This window comes from Barbatula barbatula (genome assembly GCF_947034865.1).
Source record: "Barbatula barbatula genome assembly, chromosome: 11".
NCBI lineage: Eukaryota > Metazoa > Chordata > Actinopteri > Cypriniformes > Nemacheilidae > Barbatula > Barbatula barbatula.
In genome coordinates this window covers 18,551,442-18,571,536 of record NC_136774.1, presented here as the reverse complement: position 1 = coordinate 18,571,536, position 20,095 = coordinate 18,551,442, and the positions used below count along the sequence as shown (strand labels likewise).

The window sequence follows — 20,095 nt, the reverse complement described above, 5'->3', positions numbered from 1 at the left end:
CCATCCCAAAGATCAGGGGGTTCAGGTCTGGGCTTTGTGTGAGCCCAGTACATCACCTGCTTTGCCACAGGAATACTCCACAGGAGTATTGTCATGCTGGACCAGAAAGGATACCCTTTAGTTGTTGCAAAAAAGGTTAAAAGCATTAAAGTTAAAAGCAATTGTCTATCCTGCTATTGTGTAAAGAGGCTTTTTTGGACCATTTAGTGTCAATTAATCCATTATTTCCGTCTTGAACTTTCCAATTTAAAACATTAGTACACATGGATAGTACACAAAAATGTACTTTACTGAATCAATGTGGCTTTTTTCTTCCATGAAAACAAAAGAAAATATATTTTTGCCATACAATGACAGTGAAAGTCAATGAAGCTTTTACTTTTGTTTTCCCCAAAAAAGTCACATTACAGAAAACGTAAAAAGCTTTTGAATGTGTTCGCCAAACTCCTTACAATTAACCTACAGTGCAAAAACACAAATGCAAAAAAGTCTCTCTCCCTTTGCACAACGTCACTAAATAACTGTATTTACTATGTAACTAAACAGCCGCCTTCTTGTGTCCCACACCGTGAACTACTAGTAGCCCGAGCAGATATTTATCACTATTGATCTACCTGGTCCTCGCCAGGCCCTTTTGTTCTCTCGGCTCCCGGCTCTGACCTCAATTAAGTTATGAATTTCAATCTGATGGACTGAGAGCGTGTGGCCAGTGCAGCCGTGCAGGAAGGGAGTGGATTAATTAAAGACGGCGGCTCAGAGATTCAGCCACTACACTGCTACTGCCTCATATTGTTTTCATAAGAAACACAGAGAGAGAGAGAGAGAGAGAGAGACCATGGTTTAACTACAGTAACCACAAATTAACCATGGTTTTGCTACAGTAGCCACAGAGTAAATGTGGTTATAAAAATATAACTAAATCACCAAAAAACACAGTTACTGCACTTTTACTATAATAAAACCACCGTTTATTTAACCAAGGGAAAATGTGCCATTTCAGCAGTGTTTCAAAGACACCCGACTGACAAATGCAGTAAAATACTGATTCTATCTAAAAAATAAACAATGATTTCTGTCAATGGAGCGTATTTAACCATTTACAGCCACACTGTAAAGATTTATCGCAATTTAGTAGTCAAAAGGCCAGTCGTATTTCAGTACGCAATGAAATGCGATGAGGTCATGGTGGATACATTTGAAACGTTCCATCAACGTAAGTCAAAGGGGGTTTTAAAACTTTCATGCAAAATTATAAAAAAATACACAAACACTCACATACATACACATGTGCACTATAACAGGTACAGACGCACAAACAGAGTGAGTTTTATAGTTGACTGTGTTGTTCTCGCAAAATAAAGAGATATGAAGTCACGGACAGACAGACTGTAACATTTTCATTGCTTTTACTGTAATTGTCTGAGTATTAAACGGACTTAATCAGCACGTGCGTTACTGTATCACCTCACATGAATTATATTGTAGTTCTGTGTGGTCAGCTTTAAAGACAAACCCCCCAAAACTGTCCCAGTATCTTTCCATTATGCAAAAAGAATGTATACGTTTTCACTGCGATGTCGTCCAGGTGGCTGTTGACAGGTGGCGTATGAGCTAATCGGAGAGAACAAGTGGGGCTTTTTGTCTCCCATTGTGCTTCTCCTTGATCCAGGATTACACGGGAACGCCACAAAATTCAGACTGCCATATTTCACCACCATCAGCTGATTAATTTCAATACAATTTTCATTGAAAACATAATAGCGCTTCTTCTCCCTCCCCCCTTTTTAATCAACAAATAAAAAAATTATGCACTTTTATCTTTTTTTTTAAACTAAGCTAACATCAGCTCTCAGGGTACATGGAGGAAGGCTGCACTCACTGTTACACCCAGGACATTATGATACTTCAATTTAATCATTTTATCACGACCCCTTTAAATTCGTGTTAACAAAGAATTATTCGCATTTTCAATGTCCAACCGCGTACTTTCAAACACAGGCTCTTGGACCTACAGTAATGAGTGGCTACTAAGTTTTATATTGCTATCAAATCACACTTCCTGGAAGTATTAACATAGGCTAATAATTTTGGCAGGAGCTGTAGCATGATTTAACACAGCCATATTTTCTCCAATGCCACCTGAACGCTACTTAATAAATCTGCCCTCGATAATTCTACTCGTGTGGACCAACTAGCTTAATATTCAGCTTCTGCTGGTCAGTACTGTAACACAACATCTGTAGATCATGTGTGGCTGTAGCATTGTTAAAATCCCATATTATTTTCTTATTCGTAGTGAACTTTAGACTTTAACTGTTTTAAACTAATTCATGATTATTATTTAGTCAACATTACCCTTACGTTGTCTACGAGTTTACCTGAGCTCACAGCAAGGCCTTCTAAGATTGTCTCCTCTGTGAAAAATACACACATGGTATTCTTATATGTATTTCTTTTGAAACGGAGCAAATAAAATCTGGATTCTTATATTTTTTTTTAATTCTTAAAATTCCTAAATGCTTGGCCCTTATGAAACTCCACAGTTAATTTGTGGCTACCATGATTTAACTATATCAATCCCAGTTTTTAAGGGGATACCCAAAAATGAAAATTGATCATTTAATCACCCTCTTGTCAATGCAATCTTCTGCAGAACACAAAATAAGATATTTTAAAGAATGTTGGTAAACGAAAACCAATGGTCCCCATTCACTTCTAATCTATGTACACAAAACCAATGCAAGTCAGGGCCGACGTTTTCTGATAGCAACATTCTTCAATGTATCTTTTGTTCTGCAGAAGAAAGAAACCCATACAGGTTTGAAATGTCATAAGGGTGAGCAAATTAATTTGTTTTAAAAAAAATAATAATTTGGGATAAAAGCGTCTGCCAAATGAGTAAACGATGACAGAATTTTCGATTTTGGGTGAACATTTTAAGTTTCATATTTAGTAAAACTACAACTCTTTTTTATAAGCGTTTTTTAATTTATGGTCATCATATATAAGGGCAATATTTATATATTTGATACATTTATCAAATATAAATTGGTAATATGGTTATTGGCAATTAATCTAACAATTTAATTAATCGAAATACACTTACAGTCCCGTTCAACAGATGAATGACCTTTGCTTTGTTATTATGCGCACATTAACATATATGATTGTTCATGCCATACATACCCGGTGACAAAATGTCTATTGCTTATGACATAACTCCACGTTCTCTATTAAAGCTCATCTGGGATTTCACATTAGTGTAACTGTTAAAACAGAACAATAGTACAACATCGATTGTTGTCTAGGCAGAGCTTTTGCTCTCCGCCCACACAATAAAGGTCCACAGCCAAAAAATGAATGTCATTTGCAAATGTTACGATTATATGGGTTGTATAACGCAAACAATTTGGCTGATTACTTCCAATTGATTTGTCTTAGCGAGAATCAGATCAAGCCAGTGACCGCATAACTGTACTTCACCGTATTAATTTCCCAATGCAGTTTTTAGCCAGCTTAAGACAAAGCCAAATCTCCCTTTATAACCTGTGGTGTGTTTTTTTAAATACAGCTACCTGCTTACAGTCGACCCATTGAGATACGCCAATACAATATCTCAAAATGATTAAAGCACAGCATCAGCTAAGCTCAGGGATGGAGGACAGGTCAGTGAGACCTCATAGCGTTTCAGTGTTTTCTGAAGATTCGTAAAATACTATCATAAAACTATTTAGTTTGTAAATTAATCTTAAATATTTTCTTCAGACAAATCTGTTAGGCCAGCTATGACAACATTTGGTCAAATACTGTTGACCAAAATACGCATTTTCATGTAGATCTCACGTAATTGACATTTCTTCGTGTCAGTGGTGTACTTGTATTTGTCTGCATGTGTTCACAAACTCACCTGACTATTGATATCGGCGTTATTCTGCAGGAGCAGGGACACCAGGTCTTTATGTCCCCGATCACACGACCAGTGAAGGAGTGCTCGGCCCTAAAACATAGCAATCTATTATTATTATATTAACTTAAAAGCCGACAATAAGGAAAGGTTATTTATATTACAAGAACAGAAAAAGGTCAAATACAAGCAGTAAAAACACCTTTTTGTCAACTTGATTAAAAGAAAAATTGTGATTAATCGATTCCAAAATAAATGTTTGCATTTATGTAATATATGTGTGTGTTGCGTGTATAATGTATAATTATAAATGTATAAATACACTAACATACTTGTTAAAACATGTTTTAATATATATATACATAATGATAATTACATTTAAATATAAATCTACATATATTTATGTAAATATTGTTATATATTTACATACAGTATAATATGTATGTGTGTGTATACATTTATATATATACATATATAATATATGAACGCCACACACAAATATAATGTAAACACAAACATATATTTTGTAATCGATTAATCGCGATGAATCAATATCACAGCACTAATATTCATAAAATAAAAAAGCCTAATATAAGTTAATGTTTAAAAATTTATACAATTGAAACAAATACACAAAAATGAAAAATAGTTAAATTGTCAAAACTATAAAAAAAACCTGTTGCGACACTGTCATTGCGTATTGGCAGCGTTGGACAGCTTCTATGAATTCAAAGACACCACCGTTTCGCTAAATAAAAAATGCAAAACATCCTTTACTCCAATTCAAATAAACTCTCCGTCTGCCTTCGATACCGAGCGTCTGCATGAGCAGAAGTCGAGAGGTGTGCAGAATATTTAATAATAGCAGGTATTTGCGAAGGACCTCTGCATCCCAAAACCATTGAACTGTCCACTCCATTAGATGAATGAATCCCTCTTCACCTCTAACACATTCATTTATTCCCCTTTGTTATGCAGACCTGAATAAAGTTAACTTCACAATAGATTTCTCTCCTCTAGAAAAAATAAATTATGCACAACAATTTATAACTCAGAGCCTTTAGACCCAACTATTAAGCGATGTGCTGACAGGATGAGTTCTTCTCTGGCCGCCGTGCAGGCGAGAGAGAAGGCCATTGTGGGAGGGAAAGGCCGTGGGCGCTACAGAAACAAATTGCAGTGGGACGGGAGACTCTTTAGCAGTGATTGATGGGGTCCTAGGGACAAAAAGAGAGTAGACCCTTGATCACCGATGCCGTCCCCCTCTCCGGCTGCCACCCGGGCCTGAAGCCGCTTGTCCCTATCAAGGCTGCAGAGTTCATTTTTCAGTGAAGGCCAATTAGATGAAGCAAACTCCTTAAGTCGTATTCCATGGCCGAAATTATATTGATCTCCACTGCTGCATGTTAAAATTGATATTTATGATGCCTTACACCACAAGATTTTTTCTTTTTTAGGAGGGGGGGACGGGGGCAGCTGTTTGTCAAATTTTCATCAGAGACGGAAGCGAACATTTTTCTTTTCTACTCTCAAGACGCAGCATTCTTCGCTTCACAGCCCTTAAATTCCAAAATCACCAACAAGACATTACCCAGAAGGATAATAGAAATAATTTTAATAATAATGATAAATACCATGGTAAGATCATTTTATACTGGCGTCATATTCCCACCTATTTGCAAACGACCAAACTATTTACAAAAGCTCAGTGATCATAGTACATTAAAAACTATCAACAGGTTACACCCAAAAATCTAAATTCTGTCATAATTTCTTTCCCCCTCTAATTCAAAACCTGTATGTGACTATTTCTTCTGAGAATACAAAAGAAGATATTCTGAGAAATGTCTCAGTAAATTTGTATCCATACATTGGAAGTCAATGGGGCCGATGTTGTTTGGTTACCAACATTTCTCAATATATATTTTAAAATATTGATGTTTAGCATAAAAAAAGGCTTTAAAAAGCGATAATTCAACAAGACGTGAACACAAAATAAACACTAGATACATCTTCTCTGTCGATGTAACAATGTCTCGGCAAACATATGGAAAAACCAACACCCTTCACAATTTCCCTCTGCCTCAGCGGCAGAACCCCAGAAAGAGTAAAGATGTAGAAAATCCCACTGATTACACCTTCCTGTCTGTGTGTAAGAGCTCTGGATTAACTGTGACAGCCATGGACTCTACTGCGGGGCGGTACATTGAACGGGTCCCAGTGTGGATGAATAGGAAACCACTTGCTTTACAATGTCCTTGCCAAAGAGGGTGGAGAGCTGCTGGCTCAATTGCCTGTAATTGATGGGGCTCCTCCATTACGGACAGAGAGAGAAAAAGAAAGCAAGAAATTCTTGGGACATTCGCACAAATGAATCCAGCCCTCTTTGTTTGGGCGGAGGGGCTCGTGTGTCAGAGGCGTGTGTAGAGCTGTAGTCCTCTGGGCATTTGGGAAATCAGAATCACAATAAGAAGTTTGCATCTGTCACAATACAACCAATAATTCGGAAAAACAACTAAATTCAGGCTTACATTGGAGTACACAATTGCCACCTGTGTGATGCCCCCCAGGTCCACGTGTCCCTCTGGTTACCATCCACTATTATCCCACCTTAAATAACTGATCTATTATCGTCAACATTAAGATTTTTGTCCTCGCGGCCTCGCTTTCTGATACACTGTCCGTTAAGGGTAATGTATTTGACCCCCGCAGAGATAAATTGACCCACAGGAGGTCAAAAGGCAGCCATGAAGCTCATCTCAGCCCAAATTAAACCACTGGCACCAGCTTCTGCTGAAAACATTAAATGGCATTATGTTTGGAGTGGAGATCATACATCAATTCTTAATGCTACGGCAAGTTAAAGAAGCGTTTTGAGCACGTAGTGCTTTAGGTTGGAAGTGATGCCTCATTCTTCGCAGGTGTGACCTTGATCGTATAGCACAGCTGTGCAGGGTGGACAAGCTGAACACATTTCGGACGCTCAAAATCACAAGAACTGGTCTTTATTATTATCCTTGGAGAAAGAAATCCATTATTGAGTATGTTTAATAAAAATGGGAACTGGAAAAACACCATGATGGAGAAAAGAGGAAACAAGATTTAAATATGTCACCAGATCTGAACTCACCATCAGGATAATAATAAAGATAAATATCTAGTATACATTTCTTGTCTGGTGTTAACAAAGGGGTAAACACAAGCTTTGCTTGTGGGTCTGTAAGAAGAACACAGACATATATTAAAATTGCAAACAATCCACCTGTTTTCAAAATTCACTAGTGCCCTCTAGAGACTAATGTGTTGAACTGCACCACCGAGACAAACAATGGTGGATTGACAAAGACTGCCATCTGTCCCGACCTGATGGTGAGCCAACTGGTTCTCCACTTTCAGGATTGCAACGCTGAAAGAAATTAAACAGGCCAGTTGGTCACGATAAAACATGAATAAAAATGGGATGAACGGATGGATGGTACTTCCAGTGACCTTTGGCGTTTTATCCGTGTGGGAAAAACATCTCTTTACACAGGCAGAGTGAGAGAGAAATGAATGTTGTGGAACCAACTAAAACACTGTAAACTCTTGAGTCGACACAGTTATTTAAAGCGACGGTACCTCTTCGTCCTTTGCGTTCACGTCCACTTTTTTGGAGCTGATTGCTTTGTTGACGTGTTCGATGTTGTTCTCTCTGCAGTAATCGAATATGTTTTTGTCCTCTTCCCTGTGGTCCAACAAACAGGGGGAAAAAATCTGAAGTTTAGAACACCAAGGCTTCACATAAAATGTATTAAAAAATAGAGAGAAATTTCTCATTTTAAAGTAATAGTTTCTTTTTAATAATTTATAGCTAAAAACAGACCTGCTCTTTCCACATAAAATAAATGAATGTGACCAATTCGAAATTATCAAATGGCATAAGAAGACTTGTAATACAATTCATGAGTCAAATGGACGACATTAATTATGGGGTATTTTTTTGTTCCTTTTGGAACCTGTCAGCATTTATTGTGTGAAAGACTTGTATTTTGTAATGATACCTCCAAAATCACAACCAGAGACAATCTGGTAAGCTATAGACCGTGGCTGTGTCCGAAATAGGCCATAATATAAGGGGACATCCATTTTTTTGTAGTGTCCGAACTCACAGTGGACATTATTGAGTGCACTCATTCAATCCCATGATGCATCGTAATAACGACCGTACAACCGATATACACTCACGGCTAGCTGCTAGCCATCTAACGTCACGCTGAATGATTCCTGCGTCTCGGCAGAAGATGGCGGCCGCAGCATTTCAAGCCGAATTTACACACTCTTTTTGACCCGCTCCTCAAAGTGGACTATATTAGTGAACTAATGTAGGGAATAGTGAATGAGGGTATAGTGGGCGATTTCGGACACAGCCCGTTTCATCGAACATGCGCGTGCCTGACCCACAGTTAACTTCCGGTTTGTGTTTGGGTAGTGTCTAATAATCTAACTGTTTATATTTCATTTATGTAAGTATAAATTTGAATTATAGTTTTACTGAATTATATCAAATAAACGATTTGTTGAATTTTGTTGTGTGTTCATTTTAGTAAATAATGGGTACTGTAATTCGGTCGTAGCCATTTAAACAAACCGTACGGTACATTGATATCTAGTGGTTGAGCTTGGTATCGGAGTCTAAAATTCGTAATATTAGAGAGACAAGTTAAGCCAAGTAACGGTTCTTCTCGGTTTCCAGAAATAATAAACAATCTACAGACACTATTGTTTGTGAATGTATACCGGAAGTTCAATTGGGGTCACAAAAGTGCGCATGCGCAGTAACGTTTGTTTATGTTGTTAAGATGAAACCGTCAGCATTTATAATGGGGTCGTTTCTGACCACCTCCAAATATTTTGGACCCTATAGTATTTACACCACCATTTAGCACTACTCAGTTAGACCGAATTGCACGAGACGGATGTTAATACCAAGTGTAAACAGGGCCAAAGCTGCTGTGCACAGGTGCAGCATGTTACAAACATCACATTACTGGCAGGTGTCTCATGGTCACCCACCCCTCCACCTCTTTGGCGCATTCTCATGAGCCCGGCGCACAGCAGTTTTAATTTATTTTTCTCTCTAATCACCTTGTGGCATTCGGGCCAAGCCAGGCAGGGCAAAGCAGAGCGAGAGATCGGGAGGCAGAGAGAGAAAAGGGTTATGAGGGATGAGGTGCAGTTGGTGGGAGAAATCTCATTAAGAGATTTACCCCGCTCCTCTTGCCCATTTAGGATGGCAGATTAATTGCATTTGGAACCCTATTGTGTGATCGCCCCTCACTCTCATTACAGGGGCAGGGCAGATGAGACTGGCAGCGGACGGGACCTCTGTGCTTGGGAGGTACAAACGGATGGAGTGGCCAAATTGTGTAGTATGGAATTGTGGCGATAGAAAAGAAAACACAGTAGTTAAACAAGCCTGTAAAAGACAGTTCTATACCAACTATATAGAAGGTAGATATAGTAGAATGAAACCATTTATGTAACATTCATAATGTTTCTGTATTTAAACACTGTGAAAAAAGCGATTGTAAGCTTTGTTTATGGCATTTTGGAATAAAAGTAAACTACAAAACCACACTCGACAGTGATATGTTGGCACATTTATTCTTTCATCTGTAAAACTACACATTCAGCTAAGTGACCCTCAACTTTCGAACAGCAATGTGTGTCCAGTAACCCAGACCTTTCCAGCAAATACGAATGAGTATGCAAGTGTGTGTGGTCTTTCTGTGACCCAGTATGTCTGTGCCATGTGGGCATCATCCGTCTCCCAGGGCAACTAATCAATAAAACTGCTCATTCGTCACACTGATGCGGGCCTGTGTTCCTATACCTGAGCGCACACGCGTGCACGCTTACACCAGATTAATGGCTCGCTGATAAACGATGTGGCATCAGCACTGCCGCTGAGCATGCTGGGAAGGTCACTGGCTACTCTGTCATTCCACATTGCTTGATCAACCTTTTCTGACTTTTCAGACCAAACAAAAATGCAAACCGTGTCCTAGTTTCTGGGTTCAAGGTCAATGTAATACTTTACTTTAAGTCAACCATCAACAAACCATCATTATATAATATCTATTGATAATAATGTCTCATCAATATGCACTTGTATTTATTTATTTGCTCTTGCACATACAATGCTCTTACACATGGGCACACAACACACCTCATTGGAAAGCCAACTGCCTTTTAAAACAAATACTCTACACACAAATGGAATATCACCTGTTATTTCCCGTTTGTGGACACTCTTAAGCGTGGATGGTTTTACACGTACATGGCAATGAAGCACTGCAGATGTCATTTAGATTTAATCAAATGCAAACGAGAGTTTTGAATATGCAGGAGGCCTCTCAATCACCAAACCTGCAAATTGGAACGCAGTGAAGCAGTCGGCGTGGCGGTCTGATTGGGTCACGCCCGGAATGGGCCGCTCAGCGACCGTCAAATGGGAGTAGAGAAAGGAGAACTGGATGTTAATTGCCTCTGCTTATTTCTGTCCCCAATGAATGAGTCATGTCCTCCGGGGAAACGTCATCCGGGGGAATGAACCCCTGTTGCATTGATACTTCCATATATTTCTTAATTCCATCCATCCATCCATGCACGGAATCATCCATTTTACATTCCCATCATTGACATAATCATAAAAAAGAAATTAAACTCCACCGCCTTCTCAGGCCTCTTCACCCTCTACGCATGCATACTAATACTGTTAATTTAAGAGGTAAAACCATGTGAATTCAGGTATGTTAAAGAAAAAAGCATCTGGTATCCTTGTGTTCCATGAACAGGAAAATGGCACCAATGATGCGACGGTGATCACAGCTTGAAATCAAATCAAAGGGAATTATAATAAGAACTTCATATTCATAAGCAGGACGTGTTACCTGATCTTTTCTTCTTGGTATAGAGAGCTGACTGCTGGCCCACCGAATCCACCAAAATGTTTCTCTTCGCCCCTTCTCTCCTACAAATAAAGAGACATCCATCAGAATTAAAAAAGAAACAAAAAGGTCACATTCTGCACAAGTCTAGACTGGGCATATACAGCCGCTGAAAAAATTAAGAGAGCATTCCATTTTTTCATTTAATCAGCATTTCTAGATCGTAGCCAGTCCAGTGTCTGTTGAATTTCAACAAAATCAAACCTCAGGAGTGACAAAGTCATCCAGCAGCAATGTGAAAGACTGACAGCAGGACAAAACAAATGAAAACTGTGATAAAAATCCAGTTTTTTTTTCATTAATATATGTACAAATATTACTGTTGTATTGCTTAAAAGTATAGTGAACTTGTTTTCTTTGTATTTGAGGCATAAAAAATACAGAGCATATTTTCTGTTATTTTGATCTGTTTCTCCAGTTTTAATTTTCTCCCAAAAAATGCAAAGGGAAAATTTGCCAGAAATATTGCAAGCAGTTGACAGAATGAAACTAAATTTATAATCTTCCCTAAACACATACCTATAAATGGTAAATTCAGGAAAACCTTAGTTTTAATAGTCTCCTTATTTTTTCCAGAGATAAAAATTGGATCATGTAACTGACATAATATAAACTGTCACCTTCTTTCTGTAGTTGATATGTTTAAGTTTTTCAAACATAAGCAGATAAATGTCACTTTGAACACCCTTTGCTTAAAAATTCTGCCATATGATGTAAAATATTCTCTCTAACAAAACTTTACCCGTGTCAATCTGTGATAAAAATGTTCCTTTCTTTGTCATACAGCATTTACTTCAGCGGAATTCCCATAAACAATGTTCAAGACATCACAGAAAATGGAGGGGTGTTTTGCTGATTAATAAAAAAAACACAGAGCATCTAAACTAAATAACGGGAGCTCCTCCTACAAACAGTATATAATACAATACACTGTCTGCCTTCACTTAATCTCAAACATGACAGAAAACTGGAAAGAGGATGCTGGATTATTTCTGACACTATTATGATATTCACTTTCTTCCTTTTCTCATCTTCTGCAAATCAGCAAACATTACAGCCTTTGGCAACAGAGAAAGACAGAGAGCAGAGAAGAATAGAACAGCCAGCTCTTTTCTGCAGCTATTTTAATTTAATGAGTTAAAAAAGAAAGAAAATACCATGCTTTGTGTGGGAAAATGCTGAATATGCACTTTTGCTGAAAAACAGACAATTCATGCTTTTGCGCTTTGGTCCTTCACATTAGGTGCACAACAACAAAAGCTGTAGAGGGTCGAGAACCAGCTATTGTCTCTCTTTCCTTGCGCTTGCTCTCTCTGCTGTAATGGAGCCGCCTGCACTCTTTTAACGCACTAACACAATCAGTTCATCCTGTGGGTGGAGAAATTGTTTATGTTCTTTTGTGTAAGTCTGGATGGCAGTCAGATTGTGTTACCTGCAGCAGTGTCAATAATAAAGAAAGAACACAAAAGCAAGAAGATGAAGAGGAAAGCTACCGGAAATGAAAGACGGACTTGAACACATCATGAAGAATTTGAGTCAAACTTAAAGCAGATGTGAGTCACATTGTAGTAAGTGAACGTATTAGTTTCCACTGGTTTCCATTAATTCAACCAATGATGTACATTTGTGTAATGGTGTCTGCTACAGGTTTTCTTTTATTAGAATGAGAACATTTCTGTAAAGAATCTTAGAATATTATTTATGGGTTGAATTCAGGTTTATTGGGACAATTGACATTCATATGTGCACCCGCACCATCAGAGACCGCCCTCTGCTGGACATGTCTTCATACCACAACACCTTAGTTATGGTTCCCAAATTATAGGCATTTACAAACAACTAAGTTTCTAATAATAGTGGTGGGCTATAATAGTAAATACATAAATTCGTGCTTTTTATATCATATGGCCGTTGACAGGTTGCACGCCCTCCAACTCTGGCAGAGACAACCAATGTAACATACCAACTAACAAGTGCATGTAAAAGGACGATTGAAAAGGATGTGTCTACAGACTACTTATGAATAAAGTAAAATGAATAAAGTAAAATATTTCGCTGAAAACCCAACATATATGTCATAATTAAAGTCAGACTTTTTACTTTTAAGTTAAAAGTAACAGGTCTAGCATAAAGTGTTCTTTATACAAATATCTAAATGTGGTGAAATAGAAAAGTTGACCTTGTGAAATAAATTATTGTACACGCAAGTTTTTCTACATCAGGGGCTGAAACGTAAAATAAATAAATAAATGTATCAATTTTACCTTCTGACTGCTGTCTGGATCCAGGACCTGTACACAAGACACATACTCCTGCATAGCCTGCTCTGAACTCATGTCCCCGAGCTGCTTCCATGTTGACCTGTCAACAGGAAGCATTTTAAGGCAGGCTAAGCAAGAAACAGCTCTAATCATCCAAAATGAACATTTGTTTAGCACAAAATGTGAAGAAAAGAAAAACTCTTTGGCAAGTAAATAAAACGGAGGCATTTCGGAGGTAAACAAGTGTCACTGGGACAAATGACAAATACTATACCAATTAAAAAGTTCCAGTATAAGTGATAAAAGTCATAAGTGGTCATAAGTGGTAAATATATTCAAAGATCTTATTTTAAGATGCCTCACCATTTCCTCTGACCCTCAAAATCGAAGAAACCAGGCTTCGACGTATTGCACTTTCCAACTTTGGCCTGTCAAACAAAGTGACAGATACATTTACTGAACAAATAAATAAATTCAACATCAGCGTAACTGTCGAATGCTTAACTTATCAAACACTCTGTCATGTCGTCATGGACCTTCAGGGTCATAATCATAATTCCTGCATTAATACAAGACACCACTCTCTTCAGTAAAGAACAAAATATAAGCAATGTCTTACACTTAAAGAAGATATCACTTTATTGTGTTATCATATACAGTAGTATCAACTATCACAATTACTGTAGTTATTATGGTTATTGTTAATACGGACAAAAAGAAGTCTGATGCCTTTACCTGTTTATACCTGGCGTACAGATATAGCAGCTGCTCTCTACTGGCTGTCTGGACGAGATCTCTGACCCGATCTGCTGCCCCTTCAAACTCGTTCTCCAGATCTTTTCCTTCTAATCGTAACGCCGTATCCGCTGCACCACAATCAACTTTTCCTAATCCAAAATCTGAATCCGAATCGGATCCACCGAGCGGCTCTCCGGTATCAGGCCGGGCTGGATCAGTACCAGAGCCCGTCGCTGAGCCTTGTGACGAAGATGGTGATCGTGACGCCATCATATGTAATATAGATGCCTTTCTAAGGATTTCAAATATTTATCTTTTATTGTGAATAAATACAGATAAAAGGGCAGACAAGTAACTAGGGTATGTTATCCGTAATGCAAAAGAGTCGGACTTGTTTTGAGTTTTGGTCCGTGAATTGTACGTCACTGAAAAGGCTCGAGTTCCTAATGCGTCCGTGAAAAACGATTCCTGTTTTTTAGTTCCTATCTTGTTTATAATGGAGTCTAAAATACTGTGAACAGTGATGAATCGTATCGATTAAACATTCTTGGACGTTATGTTCCTAATATAATGTGTATTTTCTATAGGGCAATATATAATTACCCCAATATTCTGTATTAAATGTCCACATATTTTAGCATGAAAATCATATCTCTCTGGAGAACACGTTGTTGAGTTAATTGTATTTATTTATAATCATTTTATTTGGGAAGCTTTTAGTCTGCAAAACCTGAATGCCATTTTCTCGGTTTTATTCAAAGTTAGCTGCGATGCAAACCTTGTCCACAGGATGGCACACAGCACACATCTTTATTGATCAGGGTGATTATCTGCATGTGTTTTCTGGTTGAAGAATACTGGTCGAACCCGAAAAGGTTTTCTGTTAAGTTCTCCATGTGCTAAAATTGATCAACATTAAAATGCAGGCCTCATAAAACACATAAATCAGGTTATGCGCCTGAATCAGCATGGAATATATATGTAGTATGTATACAATGGAGAATGGAGGGACTAGACAGACTGCTAAATGGCCAGTTTAAACTTTTATCGCAAATGATATAGATTGTATGAAGGTGACTGCATCAGATTCACATAAATGTAACCATGGGATAATCTTATTCTGACAGGAATAGACACATAAGATAAATCTTGAGCTGTTTTACCAAGCCCACTTGAAGTGTTTTAGATCCTGCCACTGTCAAACGCAACAATATGTTTTACTAATATTTATATGAATTTCTTTAATCCATACCACTTCTCAATATTGTAATATTTGTCAAAAATCTGTTTTAATCTCAACAGATTTCAAGAGACAAAAGAGAGAGCTTTTCAAATGGACGGCAACAGTTGCCAAGGTGCGGTTGTGGTCAGTAATGTTTTTAAGGCGGGGCTTAAGGCGACCGGTCAAATGAGCTAGAATTAAAAATACAAAGTAAATATATAAATAAAAATAATAAAGAAACCCTACTGCGAAGGATCAGAGGTGTCAACGTTCGCATTTTTTCATTTTAATTTGGTGTGAAACGTGGCAATGCACTTAAAATGTAGGTTAACTGAGCACAAACCGGTCCTCGTTTTTACATTAAGCGGAACAGTAAAGTATAAAAATACAGGATAGGTCAAGGGGGAAATGTAAACACTTATTAAAAAGGGTAAACGTTTTCACAGCTTTGAAATCCATATTTAATTTTGCACGCTAAATAAAAGGTTTCAAAGCATTGCTGTAGATGTGTTTTAACTTATACTCTTTATTTTAATAAAGATACTTTCAAACAGTTATAGGCGTTTATCGCTGCGCTGTGACGCACATACGTCTTTCACCGAGCCCACGCGCTGATGGCGGACAGCAGCTACTACTTCACAACAGCACGAGCGCTCGAGAGAGAAAGTCACTCCCAGAGACGCCCGGCGGAGTGGAACTATCAAAGCGCCGTCACCTGTTTTGGGGAAGAGGAGGTTACTTTAAGTTCCCTTATGCGGCACGTTTTACTTTGAACGGTGTAATATGTGGGATCGGGCAACCGTGGACTGCGATAGACCGGACGGGATTTAGAAAGAGCGCAACACACGAGTCTCCGTAACTTAGTGGCAGAAATAACAAAAGCTCATAAGAAGACGCTGCCCGACCACAGGATTTTATTATAGGCCGGTTGTGGATATTCGCTCCGCCAGCATGAAGTTTGCGGAGCACCTGTCCGCCCATATTACTCCGGAATGGAGGAAACAATATATCCAATATGAGGTAAGAGACTGAGATTTATTTATGAATTTACAGTGCTGTATACAGTCAATAGTTGCGTGGTAGATATTGTCAAGCGACTCAGATTGAGATAAACAATAATAAAACCTCAGCTGATTGTATATATATATATTGACATTACCGAAATGTGAAGTGCATTATGCGTTTGTGTTGTGTGCAGTATATTGTGCATTGCAAATGAAATAAAATATGATTTACAGTAATGCTATAGCTTTAAATTGCAGTATTTATGTCGAATGAATCATTTGGGGATAAATGGTCTGCAACGCAGTTTTAAAAATCAAACTTTAACTTAAAACAACAAGGTTATCTCATTATAAGAAATGATTAAGTATTGAGTCACAGCATGAAAACATCATTATGTCTTTGTCTCTTTATCTGCTCCAAAATGAGTAACATTTTGTTAGGTACTGTTTTAAAACGCTTTTATTTATAAGGTCGTTTTTCATAGAAAAAGAGGGTTTAAGTTGATTTAATGTTGTCTTGTTTATAGTGCTTCTCGCCTGATTTCTTGTCACTCTCACTGTCATCTGTGAATTTGGATCACCTCCAAACACCTGCCTGCACATTTGGGAGAACATCACATAAAATGCATTATTATTGAATAGTGCAGTTATTTTAAGTAAACCCGCCCATCCTCCTCTTCAGTTTTTTTCTACGTTTTGGAAACAAGCCAGAAAGGACATTAAAAGGTTTTATGAGATTCGTTTGCTCGCCCACTTTATGTCTGCGGCATTTAATTTGCTGACGGTCGGAGCTTCAGCAGAGGGGTTTTTCTTACCTACTTTTTATTATGAATTTTTAGGCCATCAGTTGTTGCAACATAATATTATATGCAGCCCAGAGTTATGTACACTGATATATTTTTTACAATCTTTAAAAAAAATTCACGTATGCATCATTTCTATTATATAAAATAAGTATAAGGTTGACAAAAATATTAACTCAAAATTGGGTAATACAAGTCCAAGGTTTCCAACCACCATTTTTGTAATGAATTGTGAACAAAGAAAATGGCTCTGGACTTTGTAGATTCATTGTTTATATAAATATAATTTCCCCAATCATCTCTTGCATCTATATAATGTTATTTTATTATTATCTTTTTTTTTTGTCTTAAAATCTGAATAAGGTTTGGACATTTTTTGGGCTGTCATTGGACTGTTAGATGACCATTTTCAGGGATGATTATCATGTCGTGTTGGTTTATTTATTGTTCTTTTATCCTGTGAAATTATTGATTCCCGTGCTGCCAATAAATCAATATTATTAGTTGTGTGATGGTGAATGGTCAGGGCTTCAACATTCATCTTGGTGCAGTGGAAATCCTTTGTCTTCTTGAGCACTGAATCCGTAACCGGCGCAGAATCCTGAATACTGCAAACAAAAAAATATCTGTGATTGTCGTTTAATAAATATAACTTCTTTTTTTCTTCTTTAATCATTTAAGTGGTTTAGAGTTTTTCTTTCCAAGTTTTCCTAGAATGCTATCTATTGCCTATATATTTAATCCCTTTATTTGCGATTGTTCAAGGTCAATATGCTTTCTCTGATTTTACACATTTTACGGTCTATTGTCCTTCATTGCATAAGCCAGGTTGCATGTGAGAGTGGGCCGTAGCGAAATTCAGGCTTAATTGTCCAGGAAAAGGATAAAAGACATTGAAAAAATGTTCAATTGATAATGATCAACATGCCATTTGACATCAGGGAACTATGTGCAGATCTGCTTGTAATGTCTACCACCTTTTGCCTGACACAGATGATTAGCAAAATCCTTTCCAACACTGCTGAATCTTATCAATAAACTGTCCTAGCTCTATTCTTTACATGCTGTGATATATTATGGAGAAGTGGGAGTCTCGGATACGATTTACCTTTGATAATAGCAAACATCTTACTTTTTTAACTACATTCAATATAGTCAGACCAATTGCTGCTCTGTCGTATAGAATGTAACTTAAAGAAAAGCACAGGTTATTAATGTTTGGTCATTGAAGTCCCTCTGCGAGCGCTTAAGCCACGATTGCTCGACAGGTCTCTGCTCATCTATTGCTTGACTGTTTGTGGCCGACTAGTGAATCAGAAAGTCAATGGTGGGGTGGCCCACAGGCTCTGCGCAATAAAATGAGTCCATAAAGAGTCTTCAGGAACTTAGCAGGTCCATTTCTTAAAAACTTTAAATGAAATGTGACGTTAACTGGTTTACGTTTGATTTGTGGAATATCTCCGAACAGTAATGACCTCGAAAAGATGGTGATGTATCGATCTTTACCGTGATTTACATGCTAAAGAGGCTGATGTAATGCTTAATCTCCCAGTTAATAAATTGATAGAATGATTGATTGATGAGTTAATGAGGTGGCACACATCTTGCCCTGTGTTTTAAATAACTTTAGCTTGTTGTATGTGCCGATCAGAATAACTAAGGGGAGAGAAACAGAAAGACCGTGTCAGAATGATTCACTGTTTAGGTAGCCAACATTTGAATAAGGAGAGATGGACGTAGAAAGGGTGTAAATGTGTGGGATGGTGAACAGATTTCTTTGTGTCGAATCTGCTCTAATGACTTCTGTGGGCTTAATGTCACTGTCAGTAGTGTGATCACAATATATTCATATATTGCTGGTGGTGTTGCTAGGTATAATTTTCTTAGCAGACACCACTAAAAATGCAGGCTACCTTACATTATTTACTTAACATTATGTCATTCAAATTCTGAATGACTTCTTTCTTCTGCAGAACACAGAAGAAGATATTTTGAAGAACGCTTGTAACCAAACAACACTGACCCCATTGACTTAAATCGTATGACGACAAAACCACTGAGACATTTCTCAAACTATCTTCGGTTGTTTTTTTACAGAATAAAGAGGCACATACGGATTTTGTACAGCATAGGGTGAATCAATTATTACAGATTTTTTATTTTTGGGGTTACTACCACTTTTACATTGTTGTGGTTGTTTTTGCATACATAGAATATGCAACTTGTTTTTTACCATGCATACATTTCTTTAAAGCAGCAGGACTGCTTGGACGTATGGATTATCTTGGCAGACTCTAGACCTGCTGTTCTTTCACACATGCACTGACACACGCACACACACGCATGCACACTAAAACACACAGGGACTTACTTTCCCTCTCCCACAGGGATGACATCTGCTGCCAGACTCGCTGGACATGCAGATCTGTTCAAATCTCACAGTAGTTCAGACCCGCACATTTTTCTGGAGGTACAGCAGATATAGAGTATACACGTATCCTGGTTACAGTTAGCAGTTGTATAATTTGAATTCTCTTGAGAGAACATCTAGCCTTTGTGTCATCATCACTGCCATGGCAATGCCGCCATCTCCACAATTCTCTTGTTTCATTGGATGACACATTGGCCAGGATTTGACCTTGAGCATAAAATGGTGTCATACTATATGTATAGTCAAAAATGCTCTTTGTGGGTGGTCAAACACACCTAAAATAATTGACTTGGTTGGAGTTCTGTTTGATATAGGGACACCTAGCAGATATAGTTTCTTGACAATGATTTGTCATTGTTGTGATGAGATATGCATTTTAATTTATGGGACATATTGATGGAAGAGTTCTCAGTTTGTGTAGTAGGTTGTGTTGCATAATAAAGGTCTACACTGATTACTGAGAATAACCTTTAAGAGAGCAAATCATATACATTCAAATTACTAGACGGCCCTTGAGATCAATCCGTGTGATAAGATGTACGTTTTCTAAGCCTACAAGATTTGATTAGCAGAGAACATGCTTAGACAATTGAGTAACTTCAGTATATTCCCAGAGAACTGAAAGTCATTTGAGTTTAATATTCATGTCTAAAGAAACTGAGATCGAATTGATTTGACAGCCTCATATTTTGAAATAACCTGAATTAGTTTAGCAGTCCCAGTCACGTGAACCACCATTATCA

General features: G+C 37.7%; 2 protein-coding genes across 2 annotated transcripts in view; one reads left to right on the top strand and one right to left on the bottom strand.

The window, feature by feature from the left end:
• The window catches only part of acbd6 (acyl-CoA binding domain containing 6), a 28,789-nt gene extending 14,447 nt beyond the window's left edge, over positions 1–14,342 (bottom strand). Inside the window, exons 1-6 of the mRNA XM_079468339.1 lie at positions 13,890–14,342; positions 13,518–13,582; positions 13,158–13,254; positions 10,837–10,916; positions 7,523–7,628; positions 3,908–3,997 (exon numbers count right to left, since the gene is read on the bottom strand). Coding sequence (XP_079324465.1) covers positions 3,908–3,997; positions 7,523–7,628; positions 10,837–10,916; positions 13,158–13,254; positions 13,518–13,582; positions 13,890–14,165 — 714 coding nt within the window. The 5' untranslated portion in view covers positions 14,166–14,342. The remainder of the gene's footprint in view (positions 1–3,907; positions 3,998–7,522; positions 7,629–10,836; positions 10,917–13,157; positions 13,255–13,517; positions 13,583–13,889) is intronic.
• A 1,354-nt stretch (positions 14,343–15,696) lies between these two features.
• The window catches only part of xpr1a (xenotropic and polytropic retrovirus receptor 1a), a 48,875-nt gene continuing 44,476 nt past the window's right edge, over positions 15,697–20,095 (top strand). Inside the window, exon 1 of the mRNA XM_079467277.1 lies at positions 15,697–16,134. Coding sequence (XP_079323403.1) covers positions 16,066–16,134 — 69 coding nt within the window. The 5' untranslated portion in view covers positions 15,697–16,065. The remainder of the gene's footprint in view (positions 16,135–20,095) is intronic.